The sequence below is a fragment of the Rhagoletis pomonella genome, unplaced genomic scaffold (genome assembly GCF_013731165.1).
Source record: "Rhagoletis pomonella isolate Grant_MI unplaced genomic scaffold, Rhpom_1.0 Rhpom_scaffold_00006, whole genome shotgun sequence".
NCBI classification, from domain to species: domain Eukaryota; kingdom Metazoa; phylum Arthropoda; class Insecta; order Diptera; family Tephritidae; genus Rhagoletis; species Rhagoletis pomonella.
Window position 1 is genome coordinate 18355553 of NW_023458560.1, and position 16537 is coordinate 18372089.

At 40.7% G+C, this 16537-nt stretch overlaps 2 protein-coding genes across 2 annotated transcripts in view; one reads left to right on the top strand and one right to left on the bottom strand.

Moving 5' to 3' along the window:
* LOC118740474 (protein-glucosylgalactosylhydroxylysine glucosidase) overlaps positions 1-11960 on the top strand; it is a 12203-nt gene extending 243 nt beyond the window's left edge. The window contains exons 2-13 of the mRNA XM_036472031.1: positions 1-10; positions 93-448; positions 582-875; positions 2117-2217; positions 4032-4315; positions 4381-4613; positions 4676-4763; positions 4828-5019; positions 5088-5256; positions 5321-5504; positions 11532-11672; positions 11735-11960. Coding sequence (XP_036327924.1) covers positions 1-10; positions 93-448; positions 582-875; positions 2117-2217; positions 4032-4315; positions 4381-4613; positions 4676-4763; positions 4828-5019; positions 5088-5256; positions 5321-5504; positions 11532-11672; positions 11735-11775 — 2093 coding nt within the window. The 3' untranslated portion in view covers positions 11776-11960. The remainder of the gene's footprint in view (positions 11-92; positions 449-581; positions 876-2116; positions 2218-4031; positions 4316-4380; positions 4614-4675; positions 4764-4827; positions 5020-5087; positions 5257-5320; positions 5505-11531; positions 11673-11734) is intronic.
* LOC118740473 (U4/U6.U5 tri-snRNP-associated protein 1-like) lies at positions 11792-15801 on the bottom strand. Its single transcript, XM_036472030.1, has 7 exons — positions 15446-15801; positions 14145-15079; positions 13607-14053; positions 13457-13551; positions 12625-13392; positions 12327-12552; positions 11792-12255 (listed from the first exon to the last, which is right to left on the bottom strand). The coding sequence occupies exons 1-7, from the start codon at positions 15687-15689 to the stop codon at positions 12103-12105; spliced, it is 2868 nt and encodes a 955-aa protein (XP_036327923.1). The 5' UTR covers positions 15690-15801; the 3' UTR covers positions 11792-12102.
* Between the last annotated feature and the right edge of the window lie 736 nt (positions 15802-16537).

A 16537-nucleotide genomic window follows, 5' to 3' on the forward strand; every position in this document is an offset into this window, starting at 1 on the left:
GATCGGAAAGGTATGAACGACAGCAAAGTACAATTTTATTTTTTTAAGTTTGAGAATACTTTACTTTTTCCAAATACATTTTCATTTGCTAGACAACTCGCCGATCTCAATTTTATGCCCACCCTGGGGAACGGTCATTCAGGCTATACCGTGCTGGGCGACGCGATCTTCGTGAATGGTGTCTATAATGGCGAAGGTGGAAATAGTCGCCGTGCACGCATTCCCAATTGGCTCAACCTGAGTGTAGCCACTTTACAGTATGAAGAATGGGAACTTGCCATCATACCTGATAGCTATGAAATGCAACTACGAGATGGCTACTTCCGCTGGCAATTTGCCTATGGGGCAAATGGATTACAACTGCAGTTAGAACAGCGTACATATCCACATCGCTACTATAATCGCGCATTGATCTATGAACTTTTTGTGCGTTGCACCGGCGCTATAGGTACGAGTATCTAATAAAACGACAACACCGGATGCGTAATGGCAAGGAAAGCCGATGTGAAGATCTACTATACACGCAATGAACTTCCGTTCTTGATATTTTGTATTTATGCTTTTTCATCTGCTTTTTTTAGATCCACTTCTGGTGAAGTTAAACCAAAAATCAGGAAGTAGAAGCGAAGCTTTCGATTTTTCATCATTAAAAAATGCTAATGGAATAGTGAACTATAAGACTTTGCAAGGTAGAACAAGGCAGGTAGAGCAGCCAGATTTTCAGTCGGACCTAAGAACGATTTTCGTGGTATTTAGTGATGATTGGGAAAATGAACGAACTTTTGAAGTGGCAGCAGGGCAAGAAGAATTTTATTACCGCTATGTGATTACGGTTGACGAGAAAGAAGAGGTGGCTCGGCGGGAAATGGAAGAAGGTAATTTGGTACCTAAAGCATGCATGCATCTGTGTATATACATACATATTTACATATGCTCATATGTATAGCTGCGAGCACCCTAACAGCAGTAAAATTCAAAATTATGCTGCTGGTAGATTATGTTTATTTATTTATTGTTAATAATTTTCATTTAAAATATGTTTCATGGCTTGCATAAAGTTCACAAAAATTAATTAAACTAAAAAAAAGGTTCATCAAAATTTCAATTTTTTTTTGTGGCGCATTCAATTTTAGTATAAGAAAGTTCAAGTTTCAAGTCGCTAAAAGCTACCGTTGATTTTTTACAATTTTTTTCGTCGAGGGTGTGCGCATTTTTTTAAGTGGAATTAATTTTTGTGAGCTTTAAGCACGCTTTGAACATTTTATTTTTGCGATTTCTGTTACAGATTGACCCATATTTTAAATGAAAATTATCAACAAGAAATAGATAAACATAAGTTTCCAGCAGGATCGTTTTGAATTTTACTGCTATTATTTTACTCGCAATTATATGTATTTACATTAGGGTGGCCCAAAAAAAATTAAACAAATTTAAGTTCTCACTCCTAGGATTTTTCTAAATGAAAAAGATTTTGCCCGTACTCTTTATGATATTTAGAACTGCCTCAAAGCCCATGAAGTTTTCCATATATTTTATATGGGAAAAAATACTTTTTCGTAGAAATGGTATAAAATTCCTGAAAACCAAAACCCAAAAAATGAAATGGGGACCCATAAAAAATCGTTAGTTTACAAAAATTGTAAAATAAACAATTGGGTATTATTAGCGGAAGACTCCTGAAGACAAACAAAGTTTTCCAATCGAAAAATATTGATTTTAAGGAATTCTATACCATTTGGACGAAAAAGTGATTTCCCCACATAAAATACCTGGAAAACTTCATGAGCTTTGAGGCGGTTCTAAGTATCATTTTTTTAAAAAGAATTTCATTTTAAGTTGATTAACATTTGGCTTTTCATAAAAATTTTTAGAAAATTTAAAAATGCATATATATGCATGTCATCTATAAAAGTAAATCTCAACGTGGTAGAAAAAGAACAGAGATGTATTTTAATTTAACATGCATACTTACATATGTATTTAAAAAAATACATGAACATAAAGATTGGAAAGAAGAAAAAAAGTTAAATTCCGCAGGCCTATGTATTTTATTCGCCATCAAGGATTAATATCATTGCTTTAACATGTATATACATATATTAATTTACATTCGCAGTTATGAAACTTTCCTCCACGGAGCTGTTGGAAAAACATACACAGGAATGGCACAAGTTCTGGCTGGATTTTAACATACAGATTAATGGAAATATAGAATTGGTAAGATTTAATTTCTTCTTCCGGGTCGAGAATCAGAAACTTCGCCACTTCCCTCGTTTGGGAAGTTTAGCCAAGTATAGACAGGTCCTTTGGTTTTCGTCCTTACACATGGACGCCCTTGCCGCCCGTTTGTGGCGGGTGGAAAGACCTTTTTTCTGAAGCATCAACCACCTATGTGTATGTCGTTACAATAATTCACATAGGGCCTAACCGACACCTTTTTTCGAAACTGCGTTTCATAGATTTTTGGGTGGGATATATGTATTAAAATACACCTCCACTAAAAATTTTATTGAATTAGTTTGTACCAAACGAACTTTTAAGAAACCCTTGCTGTTTTTGATTTTCTTTTCGCCCACGCGAACGGGGCCATAGATCTTACGTAGAATAGTTCTCTCGAAAGCTCCAAAGCCTTCTCATCTTTGATCATCATCGTTTATGTATCTGCGCCGTATCAAAGGTCTTGCCGAAAGAGGGCTTTACTTTTCAACTGCCTACCGAGCTCATGAGTTATACATACTTCAAAGTGAAACTGCCATAAGGTACTTTTGTTTTGTTCCCAATCGCGGCTTAACCCACCAATTTTGTCCAGTTATTGAGGTCAACGAGGTCGATATCATCCGCATATGACGCCAGCATCGTGCTTTTCAGATGATCGAGTTTCAACTGTAACTACTCTTCAATACCTTAAGCTTCAATGACCAATGATCTCATACAAAGGACAAATTTTAATAATCATTTCAAAGATAATATATTTAGAATACGTTTCTTCCCATTTTTTAATTATATAATTTAAAGCATCAAGCCTAATTTTTAACAGCCATTTCCGACTCAGAACAAAAGGACAACATTTTTCATGAGTTTCTGAGGCTGAGAATGTGAATAGTTTTTCACTATATAGGCACCTCGCAGGATGCACCGTGGTACCGCGGATCATTCATAAATAGTCAATTGACAGCGTTATTCCGTGGATACGTTCTAAGACCTTCCTAGAAGCCTCGTAAAATGGAACGAATCCGCGAGAGCTTTACAAATGGTGCCCACCAAAACAGCATTTCTCTAACTTTTGAGAACAAGTTTTTCCTTTAACTGAGAAAGACAAATTTCGATCAAAAAATTATGCCTTGTTACAAGCTTTTATTATAAAAACAAGTATAAAAATTTAAGAGCATCGTTAATTTCTTCATTATCCAATGACCGGATCTAAACCAAATTAGTATGGGACCTCCTTTGAGTTACCACCATTCCTTAGAAAACAGAATTATAGAAATCGGTTACCGTGGTTCAAAGTAATGCGGTAACATAGATAAAAAAATAAAAATGAAAAATTTTCCGACGAATTTATAACCTTCACCTTTTTGAAGTCTGTTAAAAATCAAATCTTACATTCAATTTTTAACAGACTTTCCGATGAGTTGGTGACATGAAACTTTAAACTTAGCTCAGAACCCGATGACAATGCAATATGAAAGAGGAATTAATCCGCTAGGAGGCGCAAGTGACGTACTCTTTGAAAAATCCGTATTTCCGGTCAGACATTTATATCTAAAGAAACAATTTTTCCTGAATTCTTCATCACAAAAGCCTTAAAACGCTATTGATTTTTTCCGCTAGCTGTTCTCGTTCTCCCGAGATATTAGAATTTGTCAGGAAAAATGTTTAATTTCCACACAGTGCGACGGTCTGCGCATAGTTAAGATGGATATGTAGACATAAATACCCAGCGTGTTTAAACCAAAATACTTTTAGAAAAAAGTTGGTTTCATGCGAAATGGTTGGAAATATTTAAAAACTTTCTAATGTTTACCTTTCAGTCACGTATAACTAATGCCGGTATATTCTATTTGGCCAACTCTCTGCCATCATTGCACACAAATCAACCGAACGGTGCTTATTTTGGTCTCAGCCCGACCGGATTGGGACGTGGACAGCTTGATGCAGACTATCAGGGGCATAATTTTTGGGATACAGAAATCTGGATGCTACCTGTTGTGACGCAATTCAACACCGACTGGGCTGAACAGCTTTTTCAGTACCGTTTAGAACATTTACCAAGCGCACGCTATAATGCCAATCGAACAGGCTACCGAGGTGCACGGTGAGCATTGGACTTTGGCAGAGCGTTGACAATGTTCATTTCCACATTAAGTATTTACTTCACAGCTTTCCTTGGGAGAGCGCCTACACTGGCACTGAAGTGATCAACGTTTGTTGTCCTGAAATTGCTACACAAGAAATTCACATCTCACCGGATATTTTATTTGCATTGCAACAGCATTACGCCTTAACGCATTCCACTGAGTGGCTATGTCGTGTTGCCTGGCCAATAGCGCAGGAGATAGCTGAGTTCCTAGTTAGTCGAGTGGTTGATGATGGACAGAAATATCATATAAAAGGTAAATTGAATTACTTGAATCAGTTAGCGTGAATATCCCTCTAAATGTTCATACAAACATAGATGTCATGGGTCCAGATGAAGATCACTCGGATGTAACTGATAATGTCTACACAAATGTGGTAGTCAAGACCGCGCTAGAATTCGCTGGGTAAATTTGGCGCATAATGCATTCGCATCTAATCAGCTAAAAATATTTAATTCGCTTTTAACAGCTTTGCGCGTTCCAAGTGCGTGAAGAGTGCAACTCTTCCAGACATTTGGCTTGACATTGCAGAGCGTATGACTATATTATACGACAAAGAACTGGATTATCATCCGCAGCATTTGGGTTACGAAAGCGATGAGATTGTTAAACAGGCTGATGTAATTTTGCTCGGTTACCCCTTACAATATGCAATGTCAAAGTAAGCTTTTGGTTGTTGAAATTTTAAAAATTTAAAGTTTTCTATAAGTATGTAGCGACATTTCCTAGTTCGACCCGATTAAACGATCTTAACACCTATGAGCGCGTCACTCGTGAGTCAGGTCCTGCCATGTCATGGTCGATGTTTGCCATAAACTTTCTGGACGTTAACGAGTTAGAAAAAGCTAGCACATATTTTCAAAAGGGCTACACAGAGTATGTGCGACCGGAATTTAAGGTAATTTGTAATATTGGATTATTTAAATAAAATTTCGCAAACAATTTTTTCACTTACTCATTAGGTTTGGAGTGAAAACCAAATTGGCTACGAAGGCTCTGCCAACTTTCTCACCGGCATCGGTGGCTTTTTGCAGACTGTTATCAATGGTTATGGTGGCATACGTTATCGTTTGGATGGACATCAGTCATTAATGGCAATCCAAAAACTGCATTCAATACCAACAACTGAGGGATTTACTATCAACGGTAAGCGCAACAGTTGTTAAGTTAGAACTCCACATCAGGCTTTTCCGGCGTTTAGCACTCTATTCATCAATAAATTTTATACATATCGCCGTTTAAAGTACAAAACCGCGTATCGTCATTCTGCAAAGCCGCGTAACTGACATTAGCTTCCAAAAATTGGATTTGCTTACACAAGCTCTTGGCTCAATCCTTATCCATTCGTCCTGAAATATACTAGCCAGAAATGCGATTGCTTTATAAAAAGAGAACTAGTTTGAAATATGAGTTCTTTTACTCTCTAGAAAATGATTTATGCAACTTCACATACGCGGTTTTGCATTTTGTTGATACGCGGTTTTGTACCTTAAACGACGATATGTATGTTGATGTGTGAGCGCCGAAATCCACAAGACCTAAAATTTAATCGCAAGATGGTCGGTTCTACGCATACCGGATTGATTTGGAGCACCAGTTCTGATCAAGGGCCACCACTACAGCAGCGATCACGAATTTGTTTAGCTTGGGGGCATGGCCCACCTGCGAATCTGCTCCGCACACTGCTGGTCCGCGCCGGAATAGTGAAAAACTCCGGACCTTGCTACATAGCCAAAGTTTGTTTGCCGCATAAACATATACGGCTCTTCAATTTCCGTCCGATACAATAGGTGGTACCACTTAAAAGCATCCTCAGATCTTCGGCACCGCAGGGTACAGAATGACAACTTTGTTGCTTCGTGCTACACTCTGCATCAAAATATTGGCCCGCGAAACAAATGGGTATGCAGCATTTTTGCCAACCAGATACAGCGCAACACAACATTAGTAAGGTGCAATACATGGAACAATTGGTGCCACCTGGAACGCTGTTCAGGGCTTTCACTGCCCAGCCGTCCCATTACAGCCACTGACTTCCGCGCAGCCACTAACGCACAGGACACCGGCACCGGCTAAAAGGATGGCGATAACACCGGTATCAGGCCCACACGATCCCGCCAGCGCCGAAAACCCAACAAAGCTACACAGGCAGCGCGTCACTCCGCAATGCTTATGCGGGTACCCAGACCACCGTTATTAATCTGCCAGGCCAGAGATTGGGCAAGTAAGAATAGGTTGGGTTATATGTTGTATTTGTGAAGAGGTTCAGCTGCAAAAATGCGTTAAGTGCTTTCAGTATGGGCATATATCTGGGAAATGCATGAGCTCTGTCGGTCGCTAAAGATTGGGAAAATAGTCCCCGATGCATGCGACGTAAAGCGGACAAAAAGCAACATAGATCTGGTTGCCGGCAGCAGTTACCAGTGTCCGGTCTTCAAGAAAGCTCTCACTAACATCTGTAGTTTTGGTTTAACGTAGGTACCTGCCGCAATCTAATGCAGTCCAAGCTCCACGAAGCTCAGAAGCTCAACGGATTAATTCATGCCTTAATCATTGCCCTGAAATGCAAACATTTCAGTACCAAAGGCAGTGTGGGGCGGACACACTTACCACCTTGGTGAGGCCGAAACCTACCTAAAATCTCTGCCGTTCTTTGGGTCCCGGCACCCGGTTGCAATGCAACTCCACATTGAACCCTTGTGAGTTCTACCCGCATTTGGGTATTAAACCACATCCCCCGCGATACTCCCCGAAGGGCCATACCTCACTGAGCAGACTGGAGTAGTGCTCGCCAGCCAGACTTACTTGACCAGCTCGAGTCACGCAACCTACTAAACATACCAGAATACACATGCTCAACCGCACAACTAAGAAGGCCTGCTTTTACTACATATTCAACAATCCACGGTTTACCTCAATATTTACACCGTGTTTTCAACCCTTTCTCCACATTTTCCACAGTTCCATCAGTTTTCAACATTATCATCCAGCTCGTCGCGCTCATCTCACAAGACTTACTGATCTCATTCCACCCCGAGCTGTCCCTCCCAGAGTGGAAATCGACTTTCAACCTTTGTTCGAGTCGCTTGACTCACCTCATTCATTCTGCTCGTCTCGCTACCCTCGCAGGTTTCTACACCTACTCGAGCAGCTTGACGAGCCACATTCTTCCTTGCAGACCTTGACAGCTGTACGATTTTACATGTGCATCTGGCCTGTCTTTTGGCCTTGTTCGTCTCACTAGTTAGCTTATCTAGCCAACGAACACGCTCCAGGGGCATCTGCTCGCCCGCGGAGCCTTTTTTATTTAAAGGTATGACTTTCGAAAGCCGAAGACTCTTCTACCAATTGAGCCTCCCACCGACTCAGGATTGGTAGCCTTTGACTGGGGTACCCGGGATTGTGGCACCCGTAGCCTCGCAAACGCGAAACCCCCCTGGGTTCGTTGGTACGGTAATCTCTACATCGGAAACTGCGTAAGCACAAGTCCTACACAGGTTCCCATGCGGAGCATCCCTGTTAGTTCATATCGACATGGAAACCCCAAAGGGCCACCATGTCACCACTTAAGATCTAGCCCGCGTCAAGGACACCAACGTTTCGCTAGATAGCTCTCACTAACAGGAGGAAATGATAATAGTTCAAATAACCCATATCCACTGTGAAGGAACGCAGGACACCTGCTTACGCATACGGTAAGCCTCCTTAAAGCCGATGTAGCGATTATAAATGTATCTTATAAATGTTAAGACAACTTCGATTGGTCATATGACAGCAAAAAATGCGCAGCTATATAGCTGTCCCATGGCGTGGGAGAAGGTTTCGTTCGATCACAAGCTAACGGAACTCACATTTTTAGTTTTTAGGCAAGGTTCAGCCTTACCAAAGAACAATATACAAAGATGCTTCGGGATATAGCCTTGAAAGCCAAAAAAAAATCCCCTCTATGGGGCAGCAGACATACAAAAAAAGAGGCGATATTCGACCTAAAAATTTCGCGCAACTGGATTGCGCACATTAGAGCGAAACGATACGCGAATTGCAGGAAAGTCTCCTAAAATTGCTATAAGCAACAGTAGGCGCGATTGTTTTAGGAGAGTGTGCGAAATGCAGGAAATCACCAAATATCACGTGCCTGAAAATACTGCTTAATATAAAACAGTGTCAAACTGTATGTGTAACGAATATGGTGAAGTTCCATTAATAACAAATGAGAAACTTTTGACTATCGGAACAAACATGAAAGATGGGAAAGTTCCTGGCCCTGACGGGATTCCTAATAAGGTCCTGAAAGTCGCGATACGCTCACAAAAACGCTCACACCTGCCTGAAAGAAAACACATTTCCGAGTAGGAAATAAACCGCCGGGAGAACCCTCGTCTTATCGTCCTATATGCCTACTGGACACACTAGGAAAAATTCTTTTGGCTTCAGAAAATTTCGGTCGACCATAGACGTTAGTAAATCGGTAGTCGACATATCCAAAGAGGCCATCGAACTCAAAACATGACGCGGAGGGGAAAATTAGTACTTAGTCTGTTCCAATAGCAGTCCGGTTTACAGGATTTAGTCAGAACTTACAGGAAGTCGTTCCTATTGACACAAAACCTGTAAGTGGGAACACATTTGAGAGAGTAAATGAGCAACTGTTCCTAGTCAGAAGTTTCAGGATTTAGTCCGGAGATTTTTTTCCTGTAAGTTCATGAAAAGTGTCAAACGATCAGCTGATTTACATGTGCAAACAAAAACAGAAAGCAGTGAAAGCAAAGAAGCTTATATTTGTTAAAAAATGGAAGTAAACAACGAAATATTTGAATATGTATAAATTTTAATAATTATTTAGTGATATTTCAGCCAAATCGGTGTAGTACCAATGACATGTAAACAAACCGTCTGACGTTTTTACAGGAAATAGTGCTTTTTGCGTTCCTATGCACTTCTGCATCTGTTCTCCTTTTACTCTCATTTGAGAGCGTAAAATTGTAGTTTGACAGTTCCACAGGTTTTAGTCCGAAGTTCAAAGGAACAGACTAACTGCGTGTTAATTACGCTGGACGTAAAGAACGCCCTTAATACTGCCAGCTAGCAGCGCATAAGTGAAACTCTCATTAAGATAGAAGCTCCAAGATATATCATAAGAGTAATAAGACCACAAGCTAAACATTGTAGAAGTATCCTTCCCAGTAGGGAGGTCAGCTCAGTTTTACTTTATGCTGCTCCGATTTGGGCCAAAGCAATTGCGGTAAAATGCTACGCAAGGAAACTTACAGCTGTGTATGAATTAAGTGCACTGAGAGCTGTTTGCGGATTCTCCCAAATTTCTGATCAATCGTCCTTTGTAATCGCCGTACTGATCCCAGTACATGATCTTTTCAACTTCTTTACTGCCAGAAACCTTGTCATCTCTGCCGTGAAATCCACCGACACACTATTGTCCACATGTACCCAAAATCCTGGGTCAGCAGCTTTCTCAGCACGTACCTCCTCCACCTGTAATAAATACCGTTGCAGGAACAAAGTCCTCAAGTCGCTAGCCGGCAGCACCTGCAGAGTCGGCAAAGAAACCCTTCTCATAACGTACATATAAAGAGATCGGCCGGTAGATGGCAAACTACGCAGTCGACTGGAACTAGGGACACGCAGTGGAGAAATCTAAAATCTGCCGGAACGCAGCTCTGCGTACGGTTATAAGCTAGCACTGCATGCCGTACGAGCATCACCTCCACCGTTAAAGTTACTGACGGTGAAAGAGCGGAACACCAAGCTATCGAAGCACCCGCGTGGTATGTCATCGTGTGAAACATCCCAGCAACGCTTTGTTTCTTAACGATCTGACTCGAAATGGCACCTGCACGATAGGGGAACAGATATCGAGCCTTACATAGACCATTCGTTCTACAAAGCGCGATACAGTGCGGCACTCAACAACCTGTCAACATAGCGATGCAGTCAGGACTTGTCTCAACAATTGTATTTGTCAGCACCCCGAACTGCCGAAAGGAACCATATGCACCTTACCACAACTCCTTTCTGGTTGGTGCTACAGGCTCAATAACTACCTCACTTGGCTAAACTGAGAATTGAAAAACACCTGCCCATCATGAGGTCAAGGTCAACACAACACCCAAAACTCTTCGCAAGCACGTCCAACCCTGCGCCCCTTACATGGGAAGCATAACCGGCGGACGTGGGAATTCCTCTTAGTTTCACCAGCGGTGGGGTCCAAGTGGCCATCAGGAAGGCGAAAGTTTACAAAGTCATTGATCCCGAAGGAATAGGCATGCTATTGCTGAAAAGATTGAGTTCATCATTTCCGACGTGTTGAAATCGTGGAATCTGCTTAAGCCAGATAAGCCTGGAGGGGTTTTATTTGCCGATAAGGCTCCTCTACCCTGTCGCGAGGCATTAGAGGTATTGCTACTCCCGCACTTTTCGTACCACATGGCCCCAGCGAGGCAACAGCATGGCTTCCGCGAAGTGTACAGCACCATGACAGCACTTAACGCCATAAACACTCAGATAACTTGTGGCCCGAATACTCCCAGTAAAGAGGCACAGAATCATGCTCAGCAAGCAGTTCATAGTGGGGTGATACAGACACGAACACCGAACGAGGTCCAGCACTACGTACAGCGCCGCTGGAGCTGGGACTGTACAGAATATTAGCGGCATTCACAGATAGGCTGTTACCACCTACTCAGACTCCAGTCGTGTGAATGCCGCCATCAGTGCCCAGCTGCGGACGAGAGTGAGCTTCAACTGCCGCGAAAGACCCGCGTAACTCTGGCCCAGTTAAAGTCTGGATATTGTAGCCGTCCCAATTCTTACCTATCCCGACTCGTCTGCCAACATCCCCAATGAGTGTTCAGCATGTGGAGATTCTACCCAATACAGCAGACCACTTCTTCACATGCCTGCTCAATCCAACTTAACTTACACCCCTCTCCCCCTAGTTCGTCGCCACCGAATGGGCCTACGGTTAGTTGGGCCTGAGAACAATTTAGGGTAAACTAAGTAAGCCGTTATAACAATAACAAAGTCGTCTGCTTCCACGGCTTGCAGGGGCTGAAGCAACACCCGAGAAGTTTGGTGTGAAGTTCCAAATTCGCAGCTGCAACATAAACTTATGTATGTAATGTTTACCTATATATCCATATCTTATGCTGCATTTAGGTCTTAAATTTGCGCGATCGAAGTTTTCCCTAAAGATTCATGCAAATAGCACAGCAACTTTAAGCTGTTTGGAAAAAGGCGATTTAGACATAGAACTATCAGTCGGCTCACAAAAGTATGTGATATCGGCCAGTTTTTCAAGTAAGTCACTGCTATTATTTTAAGCACATGAAATTTTCTATTGATTTATTTAACTGTTTTAGTTAACCTAGATGACAATGTCGCGTATCTACGCACCGTCTAAATAAATAAAGGTGAAGTTGAATTTTTTACGCACATCCGTTTTATTATACATAGACGCTCGGAGAAAATGAAATCATAAAATGGAATTACATACATACATACATATGGTATTATTACTTCGTTATATACTGTTATGTGTACTGAATTAGATGGGTTAAATTAAGAATGTCCGTTTGGGCTATTGCATTTTTCGTTTTGGTATTATGGCATGGAAATGCTTACTGGTTTGTTGTATTGTGAGTAATTAATATAAATTTCTACCAATTCTTAATGACACGAAAAGCTTTTGTTTAAAGTTTCTTAACAAAATAATTACTTAACATATATCCTATTTATATTTGGATATCGTTGCAGTACTAACTGCTGTTGTTTGCTTTCCACCGCTAAGCACCACAAAAGGTGCTTTTGTTTCTTTCTGTTTCTGCTGCAACATGGTAAGCGTACCCAATGGCGTATCTGTGGAGCTCATAGTCTTCATCAACTAAAAAAATAATAAAAGCAATAATAAAATATGTTGTTGTTTAAGGAATCACATTCCTCAGTTTCACTTACGCCTTCTTGCTCCATTTTTTTCAAACGCTTCTCAATTTTATTTTTTCCTGGCCCTTTGCCATGGAATTTATGTGACAAATAGCGGAAAGCTTCTTTTGAATTCAGTATACGTCCATTGTCATCAATGTATTCTAGTTTGACGTTTGGTTTAAAAGTATCTTTATCTTTGAATTCCATTATAGGTCCGGCGTGGAAGCGATCGCGTCTACCAAATTTATCATCTTCACTGTGAATGGAAAATATTTAATTTGAATTTTAATTAAAAATTATAAAACATTTTGCTCATTTGTTCACTAACACTGCCGATTTGTCTTCAATTGAGTAATTCTTCGCTTGCAGGTGTGCCATCTTCGAATTACTTGGACGATTATGCTCTTCTTTCTCCAAATAACCTTTAGATAGGGCCAGCCGCAGAGCATTTGCTACACCAGCGCTAACATCAGGTTCCTCATCTAAAATCGCTACTTCCTCTATATTATCTGCAATATCCTCAAACTCAGCAGGCTGGACGATTTCATCTGGATTAACCGAATTCCAAGTGCCATGATTAAGGTCGGGCTCATTATGCCGATCATTGTAACGATCGTCATTGCCGTCAATCGTTTCGAAGTCCATCATATCGTTGGAATCTTCGTCGCGATTTCCAGCCATACCATAAGTGGGTATATCACCGAGTGTGCGGCAGAATTCTGCAGTGGCATTGAGCACAATATTTCCATCTGCACCACGAATGCCTCCCTCGCCATCTGCACCATCAATGGGCTCTGCTTTAATCTCATGTTTGATACTGTTCACGTCAATGGGGAAGGGCTTTTTAATTATGTTTTCCTTTTGTCTTAATTTACGTGCTTTAGAAAGAATGCGTTCAAGATCCTCGTCTTCTTCCTCAGCCTTGACCTCTGAAGCTGCATCCTTTATATCGTCAGTGTCCAAATTTTCTTCATCATAATGTCGTCCCCTCCGCCTACCCAAGTGCTGCTCTATTGGTTCGTCATTCACAGATAATAGATCTTCCACTTTTAACTTTTTCCTTAACTTCTTCACCTTTTTCTTTGGTTTTTTGAATCTGTTAAAAAAAGTGTTTTATTTATTTTGTCAAAGCATACGTTTTTACAAACACAGAAACTTACATTGCCAGCTCGGCTTCCGAAAATGTGTCTGACGCTAGTTTTATTCTAGCATCCTCCAAAGTCTCTAATCTTTTTCCTGCTAATTTTGTTTTTATCTATAAAGTAGCAGATTAATATATGACATTGACATGGTGTTTGCATTTCAAGTACCTCTAGCAATTTCCTACGATGTTCTCGTTCTTCTTCTAAATTATCACCAATTACAAAGTCCTTCCTCTTTTTATTTCCATCGAGGTCTTCATCGTATTTCTCCAAAATACCGCGTTCAATTGGATTGCCGAATTCATCGTACTGTTCTTCGTACACGTTGTACCCATAACTGAGAGGATTTTGCTTTTTATTTGCAATGTTTTTACGGTAACGTTCTTCGTCTATCAAATTAACGTTTACCAAAGCATCATCTTCTTCATCTAAAACTCCTTTATCTTTTAGTGTTAAAATAACAGTTTTTCCTTCAGTGAACTCATTCATATCGTGCTCTACTCGCAACCCTTTCAAATGCTTATCACTATAGGCCTTGCGACGCGCGGCTGCCTTCTCTTTCTCCACCAAGTCATTCACCCCGAATTCGGCATCCATTTCATCAATCATTTTAGCCTAATAAAAGTAAAAAAAAAATTGTTTTATGTATACTATATAAATTAGTACAAATTATTTGTAGGTATATGGTTGCATAATTTGTACGTACTCTCTTTTCAGCTTTCCTTTTTTCATCGACAGCTTGTCTGTTTCGTGATACCCATTTGGATACATCATCCGTTTCCTCATCCGATTCACCTAGTGTGCGTATGCGTGATAACTGATCCTCTAAGAACCGCTTTTCCTTTTTTTGTTTCAGTTTCTCACGCAGTTTTTCAGCTTCAGCCTTCTCCTTTAAGTTCGACGCGGGCTTATGTAGGAACTCACCCCATTCATCTTTGTACGAAGATAGTTCTTTTTCCCCAGGTGCAACCTTTTTGGCTTCTACAGCTGCAGCAGCAGAGGAAGAGGAAGGTTTTGTAGGACCGCTATCCACCTCAAGAGGTTTTAAACCCAGCTTTGCGCGCAGTTTATTGGTTTCTTCAATAGATAGACAATCGCCTGCCCCGTTTTCGGCGATAGGTGACGGAGAGTGTTTTTCTCGAACATGTCTATCTTTAATCTTCTCTGCAGGTCTGTTGCGTTCACGCTCCCGGTCTCGATGGTGCCTATCAGGCTCTGGCCGCTGCTCCCGGTCTCGAGCGCGTTCCCGTTCTCGCTCACGATCACGCTCCATTCGTTCACGCTCCATTCGTTCACGCTCTTTTTCACGTATTTCTCTATCCCGAACGCGATCTCTTTCCCTCTCACGTTCTCGATCTCTTTCAGCACGCTCACGCTCCATATCCTTTTCTTTGCGACGCTCCATTTCTCGTTCTTTCTCATAACGCTCACGTTCTTTTTCGCGATCACGCTCTCGAGCCCATTCTCTCTCCTTTTCACGTTCCTTGCCGCGTTCCAAATCCTTAAGGCGCTCATAATTTTTTTCACGCTCAATAGGGTGCTTCGATAATTTCGGCGGAGGTGGTTCCCTCTCAACAACAATATCTCTTTCATATGATTTCACTGGCTGGTCATCCAGGGGTACTTCAACACAATCCGAACCTGTAAATGGAGAAACAAAATATTTAATGCCTTGTGATACCCTTGTTGTGCCTCGTTTAATACGGAGATTTCAATTTCAAGACTTCTTTCGAATAGTGGCGAAAGTTTCTTACATTCTCAATATCTCCAGGTAAATCTGAAAAATAGTAGAAAAGAGAAAAACGGGATGATTCATCGCAAACTCTTTGGGCTCTGTGCAACTCTTGGAATAGAATACAAGTTATTTTATTAAAATCGCTCTTTGCATAGTCTCGCATGCTATTCCATTTAAAGCGGCCTTGACACATATGTCGCCGCACATCATGAATTGCACAACTTAATACTATGTGTAATATTTATTACACCAGCGCCAATTGGCGCACTTACTATCGTCTGAATCCGATTCCTCCAAAGCAATAACTTCTGTGTGATGATGCGTACGTTCTTTTTCCCGTTCGCGATCACGTTCCTTATGCTTCTTGTGGCGGTGGCGCTCCTTATGTTCCTTATGACGCTTGTGTTTGTGATGACGGTGCGTGGATGAACTTTCTCCCTCCTCATTGCCATCAATGCTTCGATGCTTATGTTTTTTGTCTTTCTTATGTTTTTTCCCATTCGATGAAGAACCCATTTTATCAACTTTACTGGAAATTACCTCACTTTTTCGCACAAAAGTCAATTTTTCACAAATTATCGCAAACGTTCATGATTGTCAGCAAATGTCAGCTTGACGTTTTTAGTGTACGTTCAGTGAAACATTACTATCGATTATAGTGGTGTGTTCAATTCTTGACCAGATAATTACCCAACCTACGTGAGCACTTCTTTAGTATAAAAAAAATTTTTGTATTGCAATCTATAGTTCGTCGATTGTTCTTTACTGTTCGTCCATTTTTAACGTTTGTTCGGGAAGATGCGGTAAAACGTGGCAATGCAAGCGGCGTTTCTACGCATTTTTCTGTCAAAGTGTGAAATCGAAGGTCTACTTTCCCGTGTAAAAAGCCAGAAAGTCCTTTTTGCAGATTTGTAAAAATCACTTTCGGAAATAAAGATTGCAAGGTGTAACCAGCGTTTACAGCGTTACAGCGTCGATATTTATCTTGGAAATGAAGATTTTTTGGGCTGTTTTTTATTAAAAATCTTCAAAAGAAGTATAACGAGAAAAAAGGGGCGGTAAAATTTAAAAAACAACGTCCATGTAAAAATATAAATAAAAAATATAATTAAAAAGCTCAAAATTGTTATGGAACTTTGCGTTATGGTTTTTGATTGATAACGAGCTATTCTTTCATAAAAAAAAACAAGTAATTTTCGTACAAAAAACACAAGCGCCTTCAATTCTCATATAAAAATTGATCGTCAATTTCTTTATGAACCAATGACCGTATCTAAGTAATCGAACAATCCGCTTTTAAGCGCTCGGAACTAAAAACAAAATAGAGGCTATAATAAGGCGAGATCAGGGGTCAAATCGTCACA

Excerpts from the sequence above, each read along its gene's own strand:
- LOC118740473 (XM_036472030.1), bottom strand. The coding sequence starts at position 15,689 with ATGGGTTCTTCATCGAATGGGAAAAAACATAAGAAAGACAAAAAACAT. Across the intron at positions 14,054-14,144 it reads AAAGGAAAGCTGAAAAGAGA|GCTAAAATGATTGATGAAAT; the intron begins GTACGTACAAAT and ends TACTTTTATTAG. Across the intron at positions 12,553-12,624 it reads ATTGAAGACAAATCGGCAGT|TGAAGATGATAAATTTGGTA; the intron begins GTTAGTGAACAA and ends TTCCATTCACAG.